The 22,717-nt window shown below is 27.5% G+C and overlaps 1 protein-coding gene across 4 annotated transcripts; it reads left to right on the plus strand.

Moving 5' to 3' along the window:
- Positions 1 to 5,248: 5,248 nt before the first annotated feature.
- On the plus strand, positions 5,249 to 21,547 carry LOC145184285 (U3 small nucleolar RNA-associated protein 6 homolog). 4 transcript variants are annotated; one of them, XM_090092006.1, is made up of 24 exons: positions 5,249 to 5,877; positions 10,316 to 10,400; positions 10,545 to 10,586; positions 10,745 to 10,813; positions 10,974 to 10,994; positions 11,105 to 11,152; positions 11,631 to 11,694; positions 11,912 to 11,972; positions 12,775 to 12,832; positions 12,952 to 12,984; positions 13,115 to 13,162; positions 13,450 to 13,543; positions 13,781 to 13,865; positions 13,961 to 14,061; positions 15,240 to 15,311; positions 15,434 to 15,510; positions 18,320 to 18,524; positions 18,749 to 18,804; positions 18,913 to 18,990; positions 19,086 to 19,192; positions 19,778 to 19,841; positions 20,070 to 20,142; positions 20,225 to 20,408; positions 21,432 to 21,547. In XM_090092006.1, the coding sequence occupies exons 1-23, from the start codon at positions 5,786 to 5,788 to the stop codon at positions 20,389 to 20,391; spliced, it is 1,800 nt and encodes a 599-aa protein (XP_089948132.1). In that variant the 5' UTR covers positions 5,249 to 5,785; the 3' UTR covers positions 20,392 to 20,408; positions 21,432 to 21,547. The 4 variants fall into 4 exon arrangements, with proteins under 4 accessions (XP_089948132.1, XP_089948131.1, XP_089948134.1 ...); XM_090092005.1 differs by having other exon boundaries at positions 20,225 to 20,365; XM_090092008.1 differs by lacking the exon at positions 10,974 to 10,994 and having other exon boundaries at positions 5,739 to 5,877; positions 10,745 to 10,817; positions 11,089 to 11,152.
- Positions 21,548 to 22,717: the final 1,170 nt, after the last annotated feature.

Consider the following 22,717-nt stretch of genomic DNA (forward strand, 5'->3'; position numbering starts at 1 on the left):
GTGTTCTATGCATTGACATGTAGAAATATTTAAAAAGTTATTGCAATTTAATGAAAATTCAACACTTATATTTTTAAATTTTATATTACTGAGTTAATAATTATTAAATCATATAATATCACTTAAGTTAAAGTTGTAAAATATTTTTTTTTTATAGCTTAACATTATCAAACATGATATCCTAATTTCACTTGAGTTATAATTTTAAAATGAGTTAAAATATATATATTTTTAAATCAGTGTTATCTTTTAAGAAAGTTATTTATGTGAATGTGAATTTATTTTGTAAAAATTTGAAACTGTTGAAATGGATGTTCATAAAAAAATAAAAATGAAATATGATGTTCATAGTAAAAAAAAAAATGAAATTTTGCTTGAAAGGAGTACACATCTTAAAAACTAAAAAGTTTAAAAATGTTTCGAAAACAATATCAAAATGGAATTAGTAAAGCATCAATTCTAATTTGATATTTTACTAATGATATTATATAATGATATTGTAAAAATATTCAATGATATTATTACATAAAATTATAAGTATAGTAGCAATCCCACAGTAATCTAGTGCTTAATCTGCTGCCTCTCTTTATATCAAATACCAAAATGCATCTGTAAATAATAAGTTTTAAAGAATAATATATTATTCATTTGATTTGTTCAAATTTTTTTGCATTTTTTATTTATTACCATTAGCTACTGATTAAGCAACATTATCATAATTGTAGTAGTAATAGAAGTAGAAGCAGTAGTAGAAGAAGAAGCAGCAGCAGCTGCAACTGGCAAAGCCAGCAAGTGTGTTTCCATACTTTGGCAGCCTATTTTTTGTTTAATTTTTCTCTAGCCATAAGTCGATTCTTTTTGAATCCATTAAGATTAACTGAATTAACTGTCACTAGGAAGATTTTTCCAGTTGCTCTGTTAAATAGAAAATTGTATAAAAATTGTAAAAGTATAGTAAAATTAGTATATCTCTATCATATCACAAGCTATGTCCTCTTATTGAAGGTTCTATTTTGAATTAGAAATCTTTTACTAGCTGAACCTGCTTTAAATTATTGAATAATTTATAAAGCTGAATCAGATTGCCTCTTGCATGTTTCCTTTTTAATGTTGTAATATTTAAGAGCATCAGCTGTTTGTCGTACATTAATTTTCTACAAATTTATTCTACTTAGGTTATGTAGATACAAAAAAACTCATGAGTCTAGAAGAGGATAAAGAGCTACTCTGTGTTGAACTTTTTCTAATATATCTATCTTCGTTTTAGCTTGTGGTGACGATACATTAACTGCAAACTCTAAGTGAAGTTTATAAATGTCAAATAAATATTTCTCAACAGTTTGATGTTATCAAAACTGGTAAAAGTTTTTCTCATCATTCCAATCATTTTATTAGCTTTAGATGAAGTAAAAATCATTTAATTTTTCTATTTCATGGTTTTTGAGAATACAACTCCAAGATCTCTTTCCATATCAGATGATTTTAAAATAATACCTCCCATGCTATAATCTCTACTCTTATTTTTATTACCATAGTGCATCACTAAACATTTCTCTGAGTTAAACTTCACTAACCGTTTGCTAGGCCACTCAATTGCATTTTCTAGATCATTTTGTAAGTTTTAAACCTTTTATTCTGTAAAAAACATTAGCTTATAACTTTTAAGCAGCTTAAAGAAGTCATTAATAAATGTAAAACAGTAAAGGGCTCAATACCAAGCTTTGAGGAACTACACTATAAATTTCTCTCCAATGACTCTGACTTGCCTAGAACTACTCTTTGCCTGAGATTTTTTAAGAAAACTTCAATCCACTTCAGAAAAAATTCTCTAATACCATAGCCTTCAAACTTTTGTAGTAGTCTTTTATGAGGAAAAGCCTTAGCAAAATCTTATGGCATTTCATCAACTGGGATGTTATTTGATAGACAAAATAATATGAAGTCCAACGTTTCCAATAGATTTGTTGTACACACTTTACTTTTCATAAATCCATGTTGCTCTTTTTTGAGTTTAATCAGCACAAACATATTACATGTTTCATTATCATAAAATATTAACAAGCCATACAACTCTTGAGCCAACTTGTTTTCAAGATATTTAAACCAGTTTACATTTTCAACAATTCTATAAATACTTGCATAATCTCATCACTTGGTATTGGTTATATATGATGAATGAAATAAAAGCATTATACCACTAATGACTTTTTACCACTAATTAAGCTTGTTGAATTATCTCTTTTTTTTGACTTTTTAAAATCCTTACTCTTCCACATTCTACTTTAAACTGAATGTTTTTAATCCATTTTATCACTATATTCAATAATTTGATGCTGCCGCCAATCATTTAATCCAAATATTGATTGTTGACATTCTTTCTTAATCTGTTGTTATGTTATCTAAAATTATTTTCAGATAACATAACAACAGATTAAGAAAATACTCCCATATTCAAAGCTGAAAATAACTACTCCCACTCTTTGAATGGTTGGCAATTTTGGGTGGCCCTCTGAACATTTAAATGATTATGGCTAAGAATAGGCTGATCCATATTTAACCATTTAGATACTACATTACAACAATACGATTGCAATCACATTACAATTAATGATTACAACTACTAATTACAATTAGTTATAGTACAATTACAAAACACAAATCAGCTAAAATCAATAAATAGATAGGCTTACCAACATTTTATTCTATTCATCAGTATTATCCCTTCATCTTTATTTATTTAAAAAATGAATCTTTTCTTTATTAAAACTATTGGTTTTGTCTGTTGCTTTGGACAAGATCAATTTAATGCATTGGCACTTTCAAAACTGAGATCAAAGTTATTTCTACAGACATGAATGAAGTTCTTCATAGTTATTCTATTGTTATTTATTAAACTACTATAAATTATAATTTTTATTCTGACTTGTACATCTATTAGCCCTCAGAGTAATACTAACACCTCAATTGTTGAAGAAAAAATTTAAGGTATGCACTTATAACACTAATAATGTCTCCTTTTTTTGATCTCCAATAGAAGCATGATAAATGGCTACCACTGGGATCAAGGTTTTTTTTACAAAACTCTTTTTACATGCAGCCAATTGTTGGACAAATGTGACAGACTTAAACATCTTTGCTATAAAAACTTGAGAATTCATTTTTTGTTTTATGTTATTACCTTTGGTTACAATTTCTACAGTTAGACTCAACATTTTCTTTTGAGTTTGTTCCCCTCTATTTTGAGAAATGTTGAAATCAAATGAACTTACTTGCTGTTGGATAAGCATCTAATCTATTTCATTTATAGAGGATTTTTTCTTTCAACTATTTTTCCTTTAAATATCTACAGTCTTTCAGAGTTTTGTATTACTTTGTATAGGTTAATCAATATTTTTATGAAAATCTAGAGTTACTTTTAAAAGTAGTTTGTATGAACAAATTGATTTGCCAATTGCATGTTATTACCAAAAAGTTATTGATTGTTATAAATCATGTCACATGAACTTCACAGTTTAAAGTAAATCTCTTTTTGATTGTTTCCTTCTTTGATGCAAACCATCTAAATTTATGCTGAGTCTTTCATTTTGTAATAATAAAACTTTGTATTGATTGCAACCACTTACACTTGCAATCATTTCCACATTATGTGGCAGAATAATGATTATTTGGTAAGTTGGTGTAAATCTTAAAGTTGTTTTAGGATCTTCCTGTTTTTACAGGACAATTTTAAAATGTGCCATACTTGATATTATTTCAAATAGTTTTGGGGACATTTATTATTTATGAGGTTAAAAACCAAGTTGCCTTAACATGAAAAACTGTGTTCCCTTTGTGAGACTAAATGAAATAGATTTCAATAGCAAAATCTTATTCAAGATTAATAGGAAACTATTTTGATAATTTTGTTACAAAATTATCAAAATGAAATTTTATTATTTCACTGTTTTGACACATTTGATTGCATTAAAATAAAGCATGTACACGAAATAAATGTGAAAGTAGAAAAACAACTTAAAAAAAGTGCTCCTCAATTTTTATTTCGAACCAAGTAATAATTTTAATACAATAATATAAGAAGAACAAACATTAAAAAAAAAATTAATTTTTCCTGAGGGAATCTAATAAGATTTTGAGCTTTTGCTTTAGTGGTACCCATAAGCTTGCGCACAGAATAAGAATCAAAACGATTTGATGCTTTTTAAATGATATTTTAATATCTTTAATGTTTCTGCAAAGCTTTTTTGTTTTTTTCATTTTTCTTTTAATAATAGCCCAGTACTTTTCAATAACTGTCAATTCTGGGCAGTTTGGAGGATTTTCTGTTCCAGGCACAAATTTCACATTATTCTTTTTATACCATTCCATAGCTAGTTTATAATAATGAACTAAAGCAAAATCAGGCCAGATCATAGGTCTGTTATTGTGTGATTTAAGGAGAGGTAAAAGGCGTTTTTGTGAACATTCTTAAAATATATTTGACCAGAAAGTGTGGACTGAGAAATATAAGGTGCTGATTTTTTGCCACAACTGCAAATAGCTTGCCAAATCAAAGCTTTTTTAGCGAACTTGTCATGTTTAGTGTATTTAAATTTCTTATCTGCTTTTCCTCTATATTTGGCAATATAATAAACAGCACCAGGAATTTGTTGATGATCGTACTTGATATAAATTTCATCCTCTTCAATAACACAGAAATTTTTAGAAATAAAATTGTCATTCAACTTTCTGCCGCAGGTTCTTGCACTTTTTTGTTGAGTTTCAGAACGGTTAGGCACTTTTTGTGCTTTGAAAGAATGAAAACCATGTTTGTTTCTAACTTTTGCAACAAAACTATGAGAAAATCCATATATTTTTGCGCGTTCCCTTAGTGAAAGGCTTGGGTTATTCTTAAAACTGTTAACCAGTTTTCTAACTAGTTTTATATCTTTAAAATCTTCCTTTCTTCCACCACCAGATTTGCGTTTGATTGATTTTGTTTGAGAAAAACGTTGAATAACATGACTGACTCTGTATGGATGTATTTGCAACGATTTTGCTATCGAATTGTAGCTATTATTAGGATTTTGTAAATATTTGTGCATAATTTTTTCTCTTATGTCTTCTTTTGTCATTTTTAAAACTAGTTTCAAGTTAAATCCAAAAACTAAAATATTTTTTTATAACCACAACACATTGTAAACAAAATACAAAACAATTAAAAAGATTTTAATACAACCACTGAAAAAAAATGGCGTGCTTGTTCTTTCACATTTATTTCGTGTACACGCTTTATCCTTTAGAAACCATGTGATTAAAGTGTTTCCTTTTAAAAATAAAATTCTTAAGTTTTCTTAAAAATTTTCTTAAAATAAATTTTAAAATATTTGACTCTAAAATTCTTAAAAAATCTTTATTTTTTTAAAATGAAAGATTTTTTGTTGTAAAATTTGTCGCTTGTAATTAATGTTTTTTTTTTTTATTTGTATAAATTTATGAATGATGAATAAATGTAAATATTTTTTCACAGTAAAAAAGGTTTCTATTCTATTTTAGGATTATTTTTTTAATGTTTTTATTGCAAGAAATTGTTTTAGTAAATGTAGCATCATAAATTTATTGTTAGTTAGTTTGTTTTTTTTAACCAAATATTTTATTTACAAATGTTTACTATAACAAATATTAATGATATCATTTTTTAAAGTTCAGATGTATAAATGAAATATGTTAAATTTTAAATTGCAAGAGTTTATCTTTTTCTTTTAAGTTTTAATTCAAATTATAAGTTAACTACCTTGGGCCTTTGAAAATGGCAGAAGTTGTGTTTGAGAATTTGGAGTCAATGCTTCCTGAGCTGGAAGAATTGGAGAACCAAGATGTATTTTCCAGAGATGAGATTAAGTAATTGATTTAATTTTAAGTTATTAAAATTTGATGTTGGTATTTATTTATATTATTTGTATATTTATATATATTTTTATATACTTGTTATACTTATACATTGTTTACATGTTTATTTATATTTATTTATACACTTATATATTTAATCATATATTATTTATATATTGTTTACATATTTATGTTATTTACTTATATGCAGTTTTCATAATTTTATCTACATCTAATTACAAGCTCAACTTCATGTTTAGTTAAATTTTCTTGTGTTTGAAACATGGGAACTATTTTTTATTTACTCATAGAATAACTATAAAGATATAAAAAAAATTCAATAAGAAAGATTGAGATATAAAAATCTTTGTCTTGATATTTGTTATTCAGTTCATAGTCATTTATTTGAAACTTGATACTTTGATTTTTCAGAATGTAATTTTTTTTATGAATTTTTCCTGAACATTTTATACGCAATATTTGAAAAGATCTAATGTATGTATGTATGTATGTATGTATGTATGTATGTATGTATGTATGTATGTATGTATGTATGTATGTATGTATGTATGTATGTATGTATGTATGTATGTATGTATGCATTAGAGTGTTCAGAAAAATTTTTTTTGAAAAATACGAGCTCCCTAGTAATTTTCCCATTTGACTTGATAAGATATGACCATTATTCAAATTTCAGGTCAATACCTGCTAATTTAACATTGCCACCAGCCTTTTAAAGTTATCATGAATTATTAAAGTTTAATCTTATTCATGAATTTGGGATAATAATGTAGAACATTAATACTTTTAATTGATTACAGCTATGAATCTAAACATAAAAATTGCTACTAGAACACAATGATATGATTAATTGATTTAGACCTTTATGCAAAATAAAAAATAAATGTTTGATATTCAAGTAATTACTAGTTTATGAAATGAGTAACAAAACAAAGTTATAGAAAACTTTAATTTTCTTATTATTTGTAAATAACTAATCAATTGGAAACAATGTTACAGATGTTAATTTAAAATGTTTCTATATTAGATTCAAATTCACTAAAACACATTTAGACTTGGAAATGCGACATAAAATTTACAAAAGAAAAATTACAATAAAATAAAAACTGTAATTGTAAAAATATGTATTTCCATTATAAAAGAAAATGTTGGTAACTGATGTTCCAATAACTCCAACAGAGTTGTATTCATGCATTTACATACATATTTATTAAAAAGAGTTCTACTTTTTCATCACCATTGATGCTTTATCAAACTTTGGTATGTTCCTTCTATGCTGTTCCACTACTTGGAAAAGGCACTGCTTTTGATTTTCATCCCATGTTAGACTTTGATTAAAGTCAGTACCTAGTTTAACTGACCTTTCCGCTAAATTGTTGACAACCTTTAGGTCCTTTAATATCCCAGATATGTAGTTAAATTCATAATTTTTTGACCATTCATCGGGGTATAGTGAAAGCCACTTAGTATTGACTTTCAAAAGATCAAAAAGAAGCCTGGAATTTTTTCCAATTAGAGAGCTCACTTTCACGTTTTGATTCATCTGTGGCATTACTGGCACTCCAGTTTCCATATTTTTATCGTTTATTTTTTTCAGAATTTTTCAAACATTTGCATGTTCTTCCAAAACTATAGGTTGTTGATAGGAGCACCTATGGCGTTTGAAGATGTCAACCAAACTTTTACATAGAATAAGCTTGTAAATAGGCAAAAGCGATGCAGTTTCTGAATCATATTTTTATCATAACCTAAGTACTCACTGAATGCATACATTTTAGCTGCATATAGAATGTTAGATATTGGTTGGGCCTGTTGTTGGGCCAAACAGGTGTTTCCATATGGACGACAAAATAATCTCAAAGATATGGTGGCAACATGGTAAATAAAACAGCTTAGAATTCAACTTTTTTTCTAGAATGACAGAAGCTCCATTTTTCCATCCTGAGTTGGAAGCTGTGGTATCAAATACCATACCGATGATAGAATTGTTCAACTCCCAGTCTTCAATGAGATCAAAGCTTGTCTCTGCTTGGACTAATCCTGTCCCATTTATGATTTTTGGAATGCCCAGCAACTTTCCTTCTACATAATTTGGTGCATCAGCAACTAAAACTGCCAATCATTCCCCATCCCCTTTGATAATTTTTCCATCCCAATGAATTGTTAGAAAGTCCGGCTTGTTAAAGTCAGATTTGATGTTTTTCGCAATGTCTTAGCGATTATATTTACTGGCATTACAGGAACTTGTCTTTGATAGTGTAACACTACTACAGGAAGCACCTCCTTCCTTTGCAATAGCTCCCAAAAATGCTGTTCTTTGTTCCAAGGACAAGTTCAGCCTATCAACGGTTTGGCAAATGTTTGGATTCAAGAATGGATTTTTTGGCAATAGCAGCTGAACCTTATTTTCAGTATCTGTTGTTTGATTATTTTTCAAGGTTTTTCTTTGATAACTTTGCATTTTTTTCACAAGTATTTCACTGATGCTTGCTTCACTTGAGGATGAATCACAAACTTGATTTGCTTCATTTTCTGACGAGCTTAAATGTTTAATATTTGAATTCTTTAGGCCTTTCTTTATCAATGTTGCCCTCTCTTGCTCTGTTTTGGTTCGTTCATCTTTCATTTTTAGTTTCTTTGCGTATTGATTATCTGGTGTTCCCAGTTTTACTCTTTTGTTATCTTTGATTGCGATTAAAAACTTAATGTCTTCACTTTTTTGTTTACCGTTCTGTAGTCTGTCTTTCCAAATGGTTTCTTCAGCGTTAATGTGGGCAATGAAAAAATAATTTTCAAGCATTGCTACAAAATTATTTTGTTTAGTTTCATTTGACTTTTGGCCTTTTCTTTTTTGAACGTTCCTGTATTCATTGTGCAATTTAGTTATTTTTTCTTTGATTTTATCTTTCCTTTGGGTTTCAATACCGGTCTTATGCCAGACTTCCAGAACTGCTTCACATACTGCATCAACAATACCGGTCTTATGCCAGACTTCTAGAACTGCTTCACATACTGCATCAACAATGCCGGTCTTATGCCAGACTTCTAGAACTGCTTCACATGCTGCATCAACAATACCGGTCTTATGCCAGACTTCTAGAACTCTTGAACATGCTGCATCAGCAACAATTGAATTTGATTTTATTGACTTCTCAGTTTTAAATTTACAGTTCTTAAGGTGAAAAATTAATTTCAAAATATCCCCATTAGTAGGAATAATTGTTTGGCTCAGAGCATCAATAGAATTTCCTATCAACCAAATATTTTGTGACTGTTGTCTTCTTCTTGGTATTGTTGAGTCAGCCATGGCTAAAGCAATCACCAATCATATACTAACAATATAGTTAATGTATATATATGTTTTATTCATTTATATTATAATATTTTTATTATACATATAAATTGTATTCATATTAGGTAGTTGTTTGAGCTATATTAAGATAAAACTAAACCCATCCAAAGGAAACAAATGTAACATTAAACCCATTTTTGGATTCAACAACGTAAAGGTATTTGCTAACAAAAGGCTACTATAATTTAAAAGGATACATCAAAAACCTGAACAATGTAATTAAACACCCACACTTGACAACAGTCAACAATGGAGTCTAGCACGAGGGGATTGAGTTAAGATGTCAATTCATGTTATAACACAATTTTGCCACATACAATCCTGTTAATTACTATACAATTCACTAACAGTATAATATATATATTCAACTTACTATTAATTCTGTTGATATATATGTTTGTTTAGTGTTTACCAACTTAAAATGTATGGTATAAAAAATTACATTAAATATAGGCTTTTATATGGTAATAACCAAAAAAATACGTAAATTCTATTAACTCTAGTGCACGGTAGAGAAAAATTTAAGAAATATGTTTATATAAACAATAGAAATGGGAAAATTGCTAGGGAGCAGAGAAAATCGAAAAAAAAATTTCTCTATTGAATTACAGAACACCCTAGTATGTATGTATGTATGTATGTATGTATGTATGTATGTATGTATGTATGTATGTATGTATGTATGTATGTATGTATGTATGTATGTATGTATGTATGTATGTATGTATGTATGTATGTATGTATGTATGTATGTATGTATGTATGTATGTATGTATGTATGTATGTTTGTTTGTATGTATGTATGTATGTATGTATGTATGTATGTATGTATGTATGTATGTATGTATGTATGTGTGTATGTATGTATGTATGTATGTATGTATGTATGTATGTATGTATGTATGTATGTATGTATTTCTTGCTTTCAGGTCCTTCTCTAAATATAAAGGATTTTTTGAAGTTTCAATAGGGCTAACATTTAATTATGAGTTCAAATTTAATAACTAAATGTTAACTATAGTAAATAAATGAACACATGAGTTTAAAATTTGCTGAAGAAAAAAATTTCTCATCTAGAACTATTATCAAAAGACGTACAGATTTTGAATACAAACTTCAAAAAAGAGTGGTAGAAAAAAAAGATATACTTAATTATTTAGAGGTGATTTCTATTTTTAGTTTTCAGTGTGTTTAGTTTTTAGTTTTAGTTTTAATTTTTACCTTTAAGTTGTGTCAGCAGTTTTCAGTTAATTTTAAATAAATTTTTAAACTTAATGATGTTATTAATAAATATTTATTTACATAGTATGAAATGAAGCTTGATAAACTGCGTCAAAAACGATCTAAGGTATTCTTTGACACTTCAACAATAGGTTTTCTAATGTTGTTAAATCATTATCTGAATTTAAAGTTTTTTGTTGTTATCTGTTAACTGTTATCTTTTTGAACTTGCAATTTTGAATACAATTAAAGCATTGTGTAATTTTTGTGATTTTTCTTTTAAAGCGTTTGAAGTTGAAGCCTTACACTTCTGCAGCTTTATCGATTTCTCGAAGGTTGCATTCATTGTTTCGGGTTAGTTTTAAAAAATATCTATGAAAATAATATTTCTAGTTTTGCTGTGGTTTTGCTTGAATCAACCAAAAAAGTAATTTTTAGTTGCTTAAGTTTGCTTAAAATTTACTTATAAAATCTTAATTTTTGAATTTTTCTATTACCTTTTTTTCTATTTTAGAAAATTTTAATGAAGTTTGGGGTTTGTATGATTGCCTGTGTATTTTTAGCTCAATTTTTTCTAAAATATTTTTATGATGAAAAAAAAAACAACTACTAATTCATTGCTCTTTTAGTTGTCATTATATTTAGAATGACTTGGACCTATGGCTTCAATACATTGATTTTTGCAAGTCTACTGTGAGTTTATAAGTGTTATTGATTTTTGATTTTAATAGGTTGATAAATTTTTGATGGAAAGAGTATTTATTCTCTATTGTTACATTATTTTGTTTGTTGCTTCATCGTATGTTTGGTTTAAGCACAGTTGATGAAGCAAGTTACTTAAATGCTATTAAGTTTAAGTTGCTTGAAATAATGTACTTGTCTTGTGTTTTGTGAAATCTTTTTTGTTTAATACTTGGACTTCATAAGCTTAAGCATAATGAAGAATGAGCTAAAGACCATATTTTTGTATAGAAAGTTATTTTTATTGCTAAACTTTTTAACTACTAATATTTTTGTTGCTGATTAAAGTATACTATTTGAAGTTGGAAGGTTGAGGGAGAGATGGATGGTGTAGAATTTTTTGGCGAAACATCAGTATGAACTATTTTTATTGCAGTACTTATATCCCTTGTCCAATCTATATATTTAATGAAAGTTGTTTGTTTTACAGAATAGCATTCGAGCTGTTGGTTTAGCTTTTGGTAAACTTTTGCAACAACATGGACTAAACCCTGGTATAGTTTCTGTAATCAAATCCACATTAGATAGTACACATTAGATAAAGTAGTGCATCTTAAAAATTTACTAGTTTTTTTTAAAAAAATTATATTTAATGAAAAAGTCTTATCCAAAATTAAAATCTAATAAATAAACTATGTAATATAAACTAAATATTTGTTATTACAATTATATGATGATAACACTTTGTTTGTAAATGCTTTTTTTACATAGATGTTTGGCTGTTAGCTGCAAATTATGAGTTTGAGAATGCAAACAATGTTGAGAATGCAAGGTAAATTTTTCAATCAAATTATTATCCAAAGATATAACGTATCATATAAAAAAAAAATATATAATTTAAGTATTGGGTTGACCAATAACTCAATGTGTTTTTTTTTTTCTTCATGTAAATGAAAGACTATTACCCCAATCTGTATACCCCATATAACCTATATACCCCATATAACCTATATACCCCAATGTATTGGGTTTAAAAATTGAAGTTTTTGCTATTCACAAAAAAAAATTTTTTTTTAAAAATAGATATTCAAAAAACATTAGGCATTCAATCTAATGAGGTTTCAAAGGATTTGTGAAATATAAGTTTCACTCAAAAATTAAAATGATTAAATTGGAAATATATTTTCTCTAACTCGGTGAGTTAAAAGATTTAATTAAGCAGAAGCAACCAGAATTGGTCAATTAAAATTATTTTATTTTTTACTATGATAATGCAAGGCTAACTATCAATTTTAGACCCTGAAGAAATGTACAACAGCTGGGTACAATTCCCAACCGCTGTAAGCTGTTACTTTAACAGGTGGTTTAAAGCTAGCCAGTGCAGCTTTAATTTATGACAGATATAGTTTAAAAAACCTATGACATATAATGATAGAAGCTTTAGGGTCTAACAAGCAAGGAGTCATAAATTTGACTCAAAGATGTCAAAAATTAATCTTTTTATCATTTTTGAAATTGGACAGAAATTGGAAAGAAATTTAGTTTCATTTATTTTGTTTTACATGAGTTACTTGTCTTTTATTTAGATTTAAAAAAAATAATATTCATAAAAGTTTTAACTTTTTTTTTAACAGATTACTCTTACAACGAAGCTTAAGAATGAATAAAAATTCTGAAAAACTTTGGCTAGAGGTATTATTATTTCTTTTTTAATTACTCTTTTGAAAGAAGCTTTTTTGTTTTATTTTTTTTAGCACTAGCCTAGCTATGATATTGCATTTCATGTTATATTGTATTTCATATATATTTAGTACTTTCGTATGGAATTACTTCATGTTGAAAAGGTATTTTATAAAATTTGGCAAGTTGTTATTTAATTTTTGCATTTTTCAAAATGTTTCAAAAAGTTTTTTTATTGTGTGTGTTATTATTTTTAATTTCAGATTTGTATTTCTGAGATTTGTGTTTCTCTAGATTAAAAAACGCAGAAAACTCTTGGGAATTGATGGAATTGAAATAAAGGTTGTTTTTTTTTTTTTTAATTAGTTATTATTGCTGCTTTCATTATTTAGTCTCATTATTTTTCTTTATAAATCTTCTAAATTGTTTTCTTTTTTGTAAATTCTTTTAAAAATTAATCAAATGACAAACAACAAGAGTTGAATAATAAAATACTTTGCAAAATTACAAAACAGCCCTCACTGTATCCCTCCATCCCTCAAAGTATTGGTGAGAATTACCGTAAAACTAAATAAAATAATTTATTTAAAAAGTTTTATTGTTCTGATTTTCAAGGAATTTTTCAATAGGAGAAAAATGATGAAGAACCTAAAATGATAGAAGACTTTCTTGCAAACAAAACTGCTGAGATAGTTTATCGAAATGCTGTGAAACAGATACCAGGTAAAAAAAATTTAATGTTTTGTTTTATAAGATGATGTTTTACCTCTTGTTCAATGTTCTATTGTTCCTGATCAACTTTCTGCTGATTGAATTTTTTCAATATCTTTAGTTCTTTAGTTTTCTGATCATTTAAATATTAGCATAAGGCTAGTTCCAGTCTTTTTTGGAATAATGCTATGGTATGCATAATTAGTAGTATTAACATTTTAAACTTTGTTCTTCATAATTTATGTTCAGGTGATGTCAGCTTTCACTTGTCTTTTTTAAACATAAGTCAAGAATTTGATGATACAGAATGTTTACAAAAACTTATTCTTGAAAGGTGCAATTTTTTGTCTTAAAATTTTTACATCGTCTCTGTACTCAAGTTATAGACATACTGTATATCAACTTTTTAATTTACTTCTACTGTTATAGTGCACAAATAACATTCCCGATCAATGAGATCATGTTAGATTATGCCGCTAAGCAGTCATTAGTTATGCTTAAAAAAAAGAAAAATGTAGAAATTGTAAAAGGTATGTTTGGTTTGATTGAAAAGATTAGTAAGAGCATTTAATTTGAGTTTTCTTTGTACTGCAACATGTAATTAATATTTAGATCAGAAAAATATATTGATTAATTGCAGAGATTTATTGATAGTTCATAGAGATTTCTTAAAAAGATATAGAAATCTATTGGGTAATTCATGTAAATTTATTGAAAGTTTATGAAGAGTTACTGTTAACTCTGGGAAATTTTTTCTAAAAAATAGTATTGTGTTCAGTGACCGTTCAAGTACAGTCTGCAACTCTTTAACAACTTGAAGTGATACTTGCTTTAAAGACCCTTAAGCAATCTTTTTGTCTGGAGCACCAACTTTTACTAATAAGAGTTATCTGTAGTAAACAGAGTTTTGAACAATCTTTTCTGTATCCATTTTCTCCTGTAGTATTCCAAATGCACCTTATTCAATCTGAAGAAAGATCCAAGAGCAAAAGCCAGCAATATAAGATTACCCACAGCAGTAATTTTATTATAATTTTATGGCGACCCTCAACCAACTATTGTAAAGTAATTTGGACATAAATAAGGAGAGGAATTTTTCTTGACACGCTATTGAGATTCTGTTCACTTTGTACAATCAGTCTAAAATTAAAGTCAGCATCATGAAATTATAGTTTTTAAAACTATAGTTTCTAAAGTCAGCATCTTGTTATGTTCATATATTAAATGCAGCTTAAACATCTGGTGAGCATTCTGAAAACAGCAAATCTAAGTAGATAAATAGATTTTACTAAAAAAAGGTTTACCTATCCATTTACTCAGATTCTTAGAAAATATTTGTTTTAGTTTTTAAATGTTTTTCTTTCTTTTTCAACTCCATTAAAATAAAAAAGTTTTGCATTTTGAAGACTTAATAAAATTAAAGAATTAATTCTTTAGCCTTGACACAATCAAGAGAAAAGTTTTTTAAAGTGAAGATTAAACGCTAATAATTTTTTTTTCTGATAAATAATGCAGAACTACATTTATAAAGTCAAAGTTTTGAGGTCTTTAGGCATGGAGTCTGATTTATAATAATCAGTCTCATTTGTTTAAAAAAAAAAAGAATAGTGTGTACCTATTTTATAGTCATGTCTTGATGTTGAGTTTTGCTAGTTGTTGCTTCTTTTTTGTTTTAAGATGATAAATGTTGCTTCTTTTTTGTTTTAAGATGATAAATGGATTGAAGTCGAAAATGAAGTTCAACAAAAGTATGAGGAGGCACTTCAAAAAGCAAATACTAGTAAGATGAATCAAATTTGAAAAAGGAAAATAAATTTTTACCAAAAACCTTTTGTCAACCTGAACTTGAAAATTTGCTCTGCAGTGAAGAAATATGTGAGCTGTAATAAATATATATTTTAGCATTGATGTGGGAAAAGTATATTCATACATTTACTCAGCTGTTAAATGAAAGTAAAAATCAAATTGAGGCAAAAAGGGTAGGTTTTCTCCATATGATTCTCTATCAAACAAAAAATGATAAAATTCTATTGATCTCAATCATTCTTAAATAGATATTTCATGTTTTTACTAACAGACCCTGTTCTTTCAGTCTTATAAAAGATTCAATTACTTTACAGTAAATTTCTATTAATGAGAAATATAATAATTTTCAATATTTTTTTTTTAAATTTTTTGTTTGAATTTTATTGATTTTCATGTTAGCATTGATTTCTTTTAATTACTTAGTAGTTGAGGTTATTACAATTTATATGTAAGTGTCCATATTAAAAAAGGGGTGATTTAATGAGAAATTTTTTTTTTTTAATTCTATGCACATGAACAGTTTTTGCGCTGACTTCCACATGAATGTACCTTATTCTAACTATATTTACTTACTCTTGCACATAAAACTTATGACGTCTTTTAACATTATTTTAATTCTTTTATTACGTTTTTATATTTTATATCTTTTTTTATCAGTTGCTCTTGTCTTCTAATGCTTAATAGACTCAGATATAGCATGAATTATTAGGTTGGTTCATATTTGTAGACAAGAAAAGTTTTTTTAGAATTGAATGTTTAGCTGTTTATATTGTTCCAAATGATATTTGATATAAAAAAAAATTTTAGAGTCAAGCAAATAATACATATCTTGACACCAGTGCATTTTTACTCTTAAATTTGGTAAATAGCAAACAAAGAAAAGTTAGTAAAGCTTTCATTAAATTTCAATTTTCTTAAAATCTAAATGAAAAACAGCAGCAAACTGCATCAGTGATATTCTAGTATCTGATTTTGAAGTCTGTATTTTTGGATAATAATTTGTTGAAGAAAAAAAAACGACAAACTGAACAGAAATCAAGAAAAAAAAGGAGTTTACAGATTTTTTTTTCGTATAAATTTTTTATAATTTTTTGTTATACATTGCTCATAAAGATCCAAAAACTTGAATAAAATTTGAAGAAAACATTTTTAAAAGTTCAATGAGGAATTCATAGAATAAAGATGACAGGAGAAGACAAAGATATGTCAATGTTGAAGAAAAGAATTGAAAAACAAAAGAAATCCGAGAACGAAAGGATGAATTCAATGTTCACAGAAAATATGCGCCTAGTGAAAAATATTTTGTTCATATCCTGGTGACAACATGGAATGAGACATTAATGATAGCAATCATTGGTATGTGAGATGTAGAATCTGTGGTTATTTGAGATAGCAATTAGTTTCACTGCATATGCTTCAGATGATCCCAGTTCATAGTCGACAAGTACTCCAAAAAAATACTGTATTTTTCAAAGAATCTTTGGTTTGCTGTATGTTTTATCAGCTTTGAATTTGCTACATGTTTTGTTAGCTTTTGATCGTGTAAATTTATCCAATAAAAAGTTTGCAATAATAACTACAACAAAAGTGTATGTTGGTAGGCTTCCTGTGGTAATTTCTGGTTGTATAGTAAAAAATGTTCTTGGAGTAGCTAAGATATCATCAGGAGCAGATGAAGCTCAAGCAAAAGCAGCATTTCCACTTCTCAGTGTTTGGTATATGAGTTTCAATACGACAACATCTAGTGCCTAAAATGATCCATTTCTTTATTGAGAAACATGACAAATCGTTGTTATACTTAGCTTGTTAAACTGGTTGTTGTATGAGTATTTATGGCTTTATTTAGAGCATTTTCTGGTTCCAACATTACTTTTTTTCAAAGGTTTTATCAATATTGACCAAACATCAACCAGGGGAACTGGCAACCACTGGATAATTCGCAATGGCAGTTACCTTTTGTCAAAGACGTAAGGATTTTGATGACATTAAAATATCTGTTAATTCTGAACAATTTTCCTGATCAGAAATGATGGATGTCCAAAGTTATCTATTACTTCAAAACTTATCTTTTCCAAGATGAACTTATATAAACTTCCACAGAAAACAAAGATCTGAAAAGGCTGAAATCTGCTTTTTTGAATCCCATGTGTATGCAAAAACTTAGATTTTTTTGTCCAAAGGCAATTGATGCACCTACTTGTGACTTATTGATGTCAAAAAATCAAGCAATATCCAAGTTTGAATAACCCCGTTTCTGAGGTAAAGATGAAAAAATTTCAGGACCATCAGTGGTGCACAGGATTTGAACTTGTAACTCCAGCCCTTTTTTTCTAAGAAATTCCCATTATAAAAAAGGAAGTTATCTCAAAGATAAAATCAGTTGAAGAATCAACTTAAAGAATAGTGACAAACTTGTGAACAAAGTACATGGCATTTTGTAAAGGTGTTAACTTTTTATGTGAAAGTAACATGAAAAGATTCACAAAAGCTTTTGGATTATAATTACTAGTCTACAATTTAAAAAAAAAATCTTTTTTTAAAAATTTTTTCAGTCAGTAGTAAACTGCTTAGCATTTAAAAGGCAACGAATAAAAGGTTTTAACTGTTATTCTCTTTGCCTTACTCATATTTCAGTGACTAAAACATTTTGTTGCTTTAATCTCAAATATTTTTCTAATTTTATTGAAAATCAATCAAAATTTCAGATCCTTAAGCAATCTCTAAATTATTTAAATGTGAATATATTTTTCATGTTTATTCACTATGCCAAAAAGCATGAAGTAAATAACTATGGATTCAAATGAAAAAATTTTATGGACCATCCTAAACACAATCTGATTTGTTGTGTTGGATAACTTCTATAATTAAAATCCTTTTTCGGAAAAAATGATTTCGCCCTTTTTTTGATTAAGCCACTTGCATAAAGCATTTTTGTAAATAAATGTTGAGTTGACTTTTTAATGATTCTATCATCAATTTTAGCGTTTTGAGTTGCTTCAAAAAGTATTTGAAAAAGCTGAGGAGCAAAACCATGCTTCCGAAGATTTATACTTGCTATGGATAGAACTGCTTGTTGATATTGGTGAAACACAACAGGCGTTAAGTATACTTACCAGGGCCATTGCGCTACATAAAAAATGCTCAGGACTCTGGGTCAAGTATCTGCTTGTTAAATGTTCATTGGGAGGTAATATGAGTTTTATTTGTTTTATACTGTAAAGAACATTTTTTTGCTCTTAATATTTTGCTATGATTGAAATTATACTATTTTTTGAAGATAGATCTATATTTTATTTTATTGTATTTTATTACACTTTATTTTATTTTATTACATTTTATTTTATTATACTTTATTTTGTTTTATTTTATTACATTTTTCTTTATTACATTTTATTATATTTTATTATATAGACGAGTGGGAAATTTTACGAGGAGAATTTAAACGTGCTCTCAGTCTAGTCACAAGCGTAAGCGAGCGTCGATTTTACAATTATTATTTCTTAAATTCTACACGTTTTTTACTCTTTTTTTAAACTTTTCATCATTTTGTATGATTTTTTAAAATTTATTTTAAGGGTTGTATTCCTATATGGCAAATGTATATAGATTTATCTCTAGCTACCAATTCTACCGAAACTAAAACAATATACGAAGTGAGACAATTTTATGTTTTGCATTTTACTCTTTGTTTGCGACTATACATGTGTGAATTGTCTTTTTTTGTTAACTTTTCACTTTTTTGATGTAGGATTGTTTGAAGTCGTCAAAGGAAAATAAAAATTTCTTTTTGCCACAATACATAAAATGGATTGATCAATTTGAAGGCTCAAAAGCTGTTAAAACGTTTTGTCAAAGGTTGCCACCATTTAGTTCCTGTTAGAGAATATTGATTTATTTTGTTTTTTACGACAAAATGTAATGTTGTAAAAATCGATAGTGTTGCGCCCATTTGAGGGATTAGTTAATCCATTTATGTTATTTATTTATTAGCTTATTTATTAGTTTATTTATCAGTTTATTTATTAGTTTATTTACTAGTTTATTTTTTAGTTTATTTATTAGTTTATTTATTAGTTTATTTATTAGTTTATTTATTAGTTTATTTATTAGTTTATTTATTAGTTTATTTATTAGTTTATTTATTAGTTTATTTATTAGTTTATTTATTAGTTTATTTATTAGTTTATTTATTAGTTTATTTATTAGTTTATTTATTAGTTTATTTATTAGTTTATTTATTAGTTTATTTATTAGTTTATTTATTAGTTTATTTATTAGTTTATTTATTAGTTTATTTATTAGTTTATTTATTAGTTTATTTATTAGTTTATTTATTAGTTTATTTATTAGTTTATTTATTAGTTTATTAGATTTGAGGGATCAGTTTATCCCTCTCCTCTAAGTTTAAAAAAATCAATTGTAGTATTTTCATAAATGTAGGATGATGAATGATAACGTTTCCATTGATTTCCTTAACACTTGCATTCAGCTTGAAAGTAGCAAGGTAGTTCTTTTTTCTTGTTTTAGGTTAAATGCTTTTGTTAGAAACTTTGTTTTTTGTAAATCCTTTTCTTAGAATCTTTGTTTTTTGTAAATGGTTTTCTTAGAATCTTGTTTTTTTGTAAATGCTTTTCTTAGAATCTTTGTTATTTTGAAAATGCTTTTCTTAGAACCTTTGTTTTTTGTAAATGTTTAAACCGTTTTTTAAGCGAATTCTTAAATTTTTACATAGGATGTTCCAGATATAAAGTTCATTCGTTCGCTTTATCAGAAGATGACTTTTGATTATGGAAAAGATTCTATCGGTGAATATTTACTGGCATATCTCAGTAGTTTGAGATCATTTTTGGGTTTTGATATTTACTCTATAGTTTGTTTTTATTTTAGACGTTTGGTTGGATTATATAAAATTTGAACGACAAAAAGATAGCGAAAATATTAAACATATCAGCGATATTTATCTGCAGGCGAAAAGAACACTTGATGGAAATTTAGTTGCTGATTTTTTAGCCAGATATACGTTAGAAGGTATGCCAAGTGCGAGTTGCCATTAAAAGTCACTAATCTAAAGGTATCATCTAAAAGTCGATCTATTTAACGGCACACTGCATTTAAAGACTAATGCTCTAGGTTCTGAACTTAAGTGCTTAATCTGGAATTGCCAATGTTTGCAGTAAATAGAAAAATTACGATATGGCTAAATATTCTCAACTTTAAAGTTACATCTCAAATATGACGTAATCAAGCATAATTGGCATTTTAAAAATGACGTGATCCAAGCATAGTTTAAAGACCAAAGGCGGAAAAACGGCAGTCACATTTTTGAAATTTTTAAATTATCGCCCTTCCTATATAGATAGTCCGATAAAGTTTGTTCTGTATCAAGTTTAGAGTAAAAAAACGGTCTCGTCAATGAGAAAATATTGAAGCAAATTAGCGAATAATCGTAGAGCTCAATTTTAATAATTATCTCAAAAACGCGTGAGTGTGGCTGCAATTATTTCCCTGTGGTCTTCATTGTGATTTTTTTTTCTCGTAATTTTCCACTTAACAAGTTCGAACGAAAAGTTCGAAAGCCTTTTCATCTTTTCTTTTTTTTTTTGCTTACGTTTCGCGAATGCAACTTGTCAATTGTGCTGCGTATATGAAAAAAAAACGGTTTTTGCATAGTATTTTTTTTTTTTTTTTGTTACTTTTTTGCTTTCTTAAAAATTGATTGATTAGAGCGTGTGGTAACAGAGGTTACTTTGTTTCTTTCGAATAAATTATAGCTACTGCGAAATGACTTAATGCCATGCAAAAATATTCAGGCGACCTCTGTGAACACCTGCTTTAAATTCGCTATTACTACTGTGAGTTTTATTAAAGACTGGCTTTATTCAAATTCTGTGTAGTAAATGGAAACTCCGTAGTTCAATAAAATACATGATATGAAGATTCGGTTTCAGGACTCTCTGTTTTAAGTTTTCATTTGACTAAGGTTTAACTTTCGATGGCTTACGTACATCTTTGATTTCTAAACATTCACATAATTGTTTAACAATTTTAGAATTGAGTTTGATTTCTTTTTTTTTTTTTTTTTTTTTTTTTTTAGATACGAGAAAGATCGTACAAAAATCCAGTACGCATTTATTTTAAAACATCAAACCCTCTTCCTTCCCCTTCCCTTGTGTAATCCTTAGAATTGATAAGAATTTTGTTAGAGAAAAATGAGTTTGCTTTCTTTTTGTGGGGAAAAACACGCGTGTTCCGAAGTTGCAATTACAGTTTCTTTCTTCTAAAAATTTTCTTGGACAATAAAACTGTGTAAATTGATAATGTAGCATTTTCATCTCGTTAAGTCAAGTGTCTTCTTCTATTTTAAATCAGACAATTAAAAGTAAGTCCAATAACTAATGTTTAAAACTAAATGTTCTATAGAGGTATGGATAATAGACAAAGGGAAAAACAAGGTTTCCCTCCAGCAGAAGGCGTTCTAAAACAGTACTCTGCAAAGAATGATACTTTAACACTTCGAGGAGAAACTGTTAAAAACAGTATTAGAGCAGCAATGGAAGCGGTTTTAGTAGTCGAAAGTAAAAAGAAAAATGGAACAAAACAAGGCGTTTATACCATAAGAGTTAGACATCTTGACTACTTGTGACGTCTAATACAAATGTGTTGCAGCATGTCAACAATCTTCAAAGTTGGGGTCACAAAGAAATATGAAAACAAACTGAAAAATAATTTTTTTAAAAAAAAAAAAATTCACAAAAATAAAGCAAGAGGATGCAAAAACACATGTCATCGTAGACTGAGTGAATGTTTCTGATGGTTGTGCCTTTTTTCGTTGCACTCAGCCTTGTATTGACCAAGATTCGTTAATCACCGGTAATACTGTTTTCTCTAAATCAAACTATTTTGATTAATATCGAAAAGAGATGATTTTATATACTTCTGGGGTAATAAAAAAATATCAACATTCCAGAGCCGAATATATCATTTATTGAGATCATTTTTTCCATGGCCTCCACCCTTTTAAAAACTTAAATTTTTTTTTAAAGCACCAGGTGCAACTCACAAATGTTGGATTGCGATGACAGTAAATTGTTTAAAGATTTATATATTTCTGAATCACTTTATGCTCACAATGCGGAGAAGCAGAAAAAATACTAATAAAATGATGAAAAATTTTGAATTTTTTAAAATTGTTGTTGTTGTGATTATTGCCGTCGTTCCCTATCAATTGGCATCAAATGATTTTAGAACTTCAAATTTTATGACATTCTTCTCACCTAAGTTATGTAAAAACTCTGATTGCAATAACAACTCCCAAGAGATTTAATCCAATAAGAAACTTTATAATTTCTTGGGTTGGGTTAACTCTAAAAGGTTGGATTT

This window comes from Hydra viridissima, unplaced genomic scaffold (assembly GCF_058129835.1).
Source record: "Hydra viridissima isolate aposymbiotic clone 2 unplaced genomic scaffold, HvirCarnegie_v1 scaffold_7, whole genome shotgun sequence".
NCBI classification, from domain to species: domain Eukaryota; kingdom Metazoa; phylum Cnidaria; class Hydrozoa; order Anthoathecata; family Hydridae; genus Hydra; species Hydra viridissima.

Excerpts from the sequence above, each read along its gene's own strand:
- LOC145184285 (XM_090092005.1), top strand. The coding sequence starts at position 5,786 with ATGGCAGAAGTTGTGTTTGAGAATTTGGAGTCAATGCTTCCTGAGCTG. Across the intron at positions 11,695-11,911 it reads ACAACATGGACTAAACCCTG|ATGTTTGGCTGTTAGCTGCA; the intron begins GTATAGTTTCTG and ends TTTTTTACATAG. Across the intron at positions 19,842-20,069 it reads TTCAGCTTGAAAGTAGCAAG|GATGTTCCAGATATAAAGTT; the intron begins GTAGTTCTTTTT and ends ATTTTTACATAG.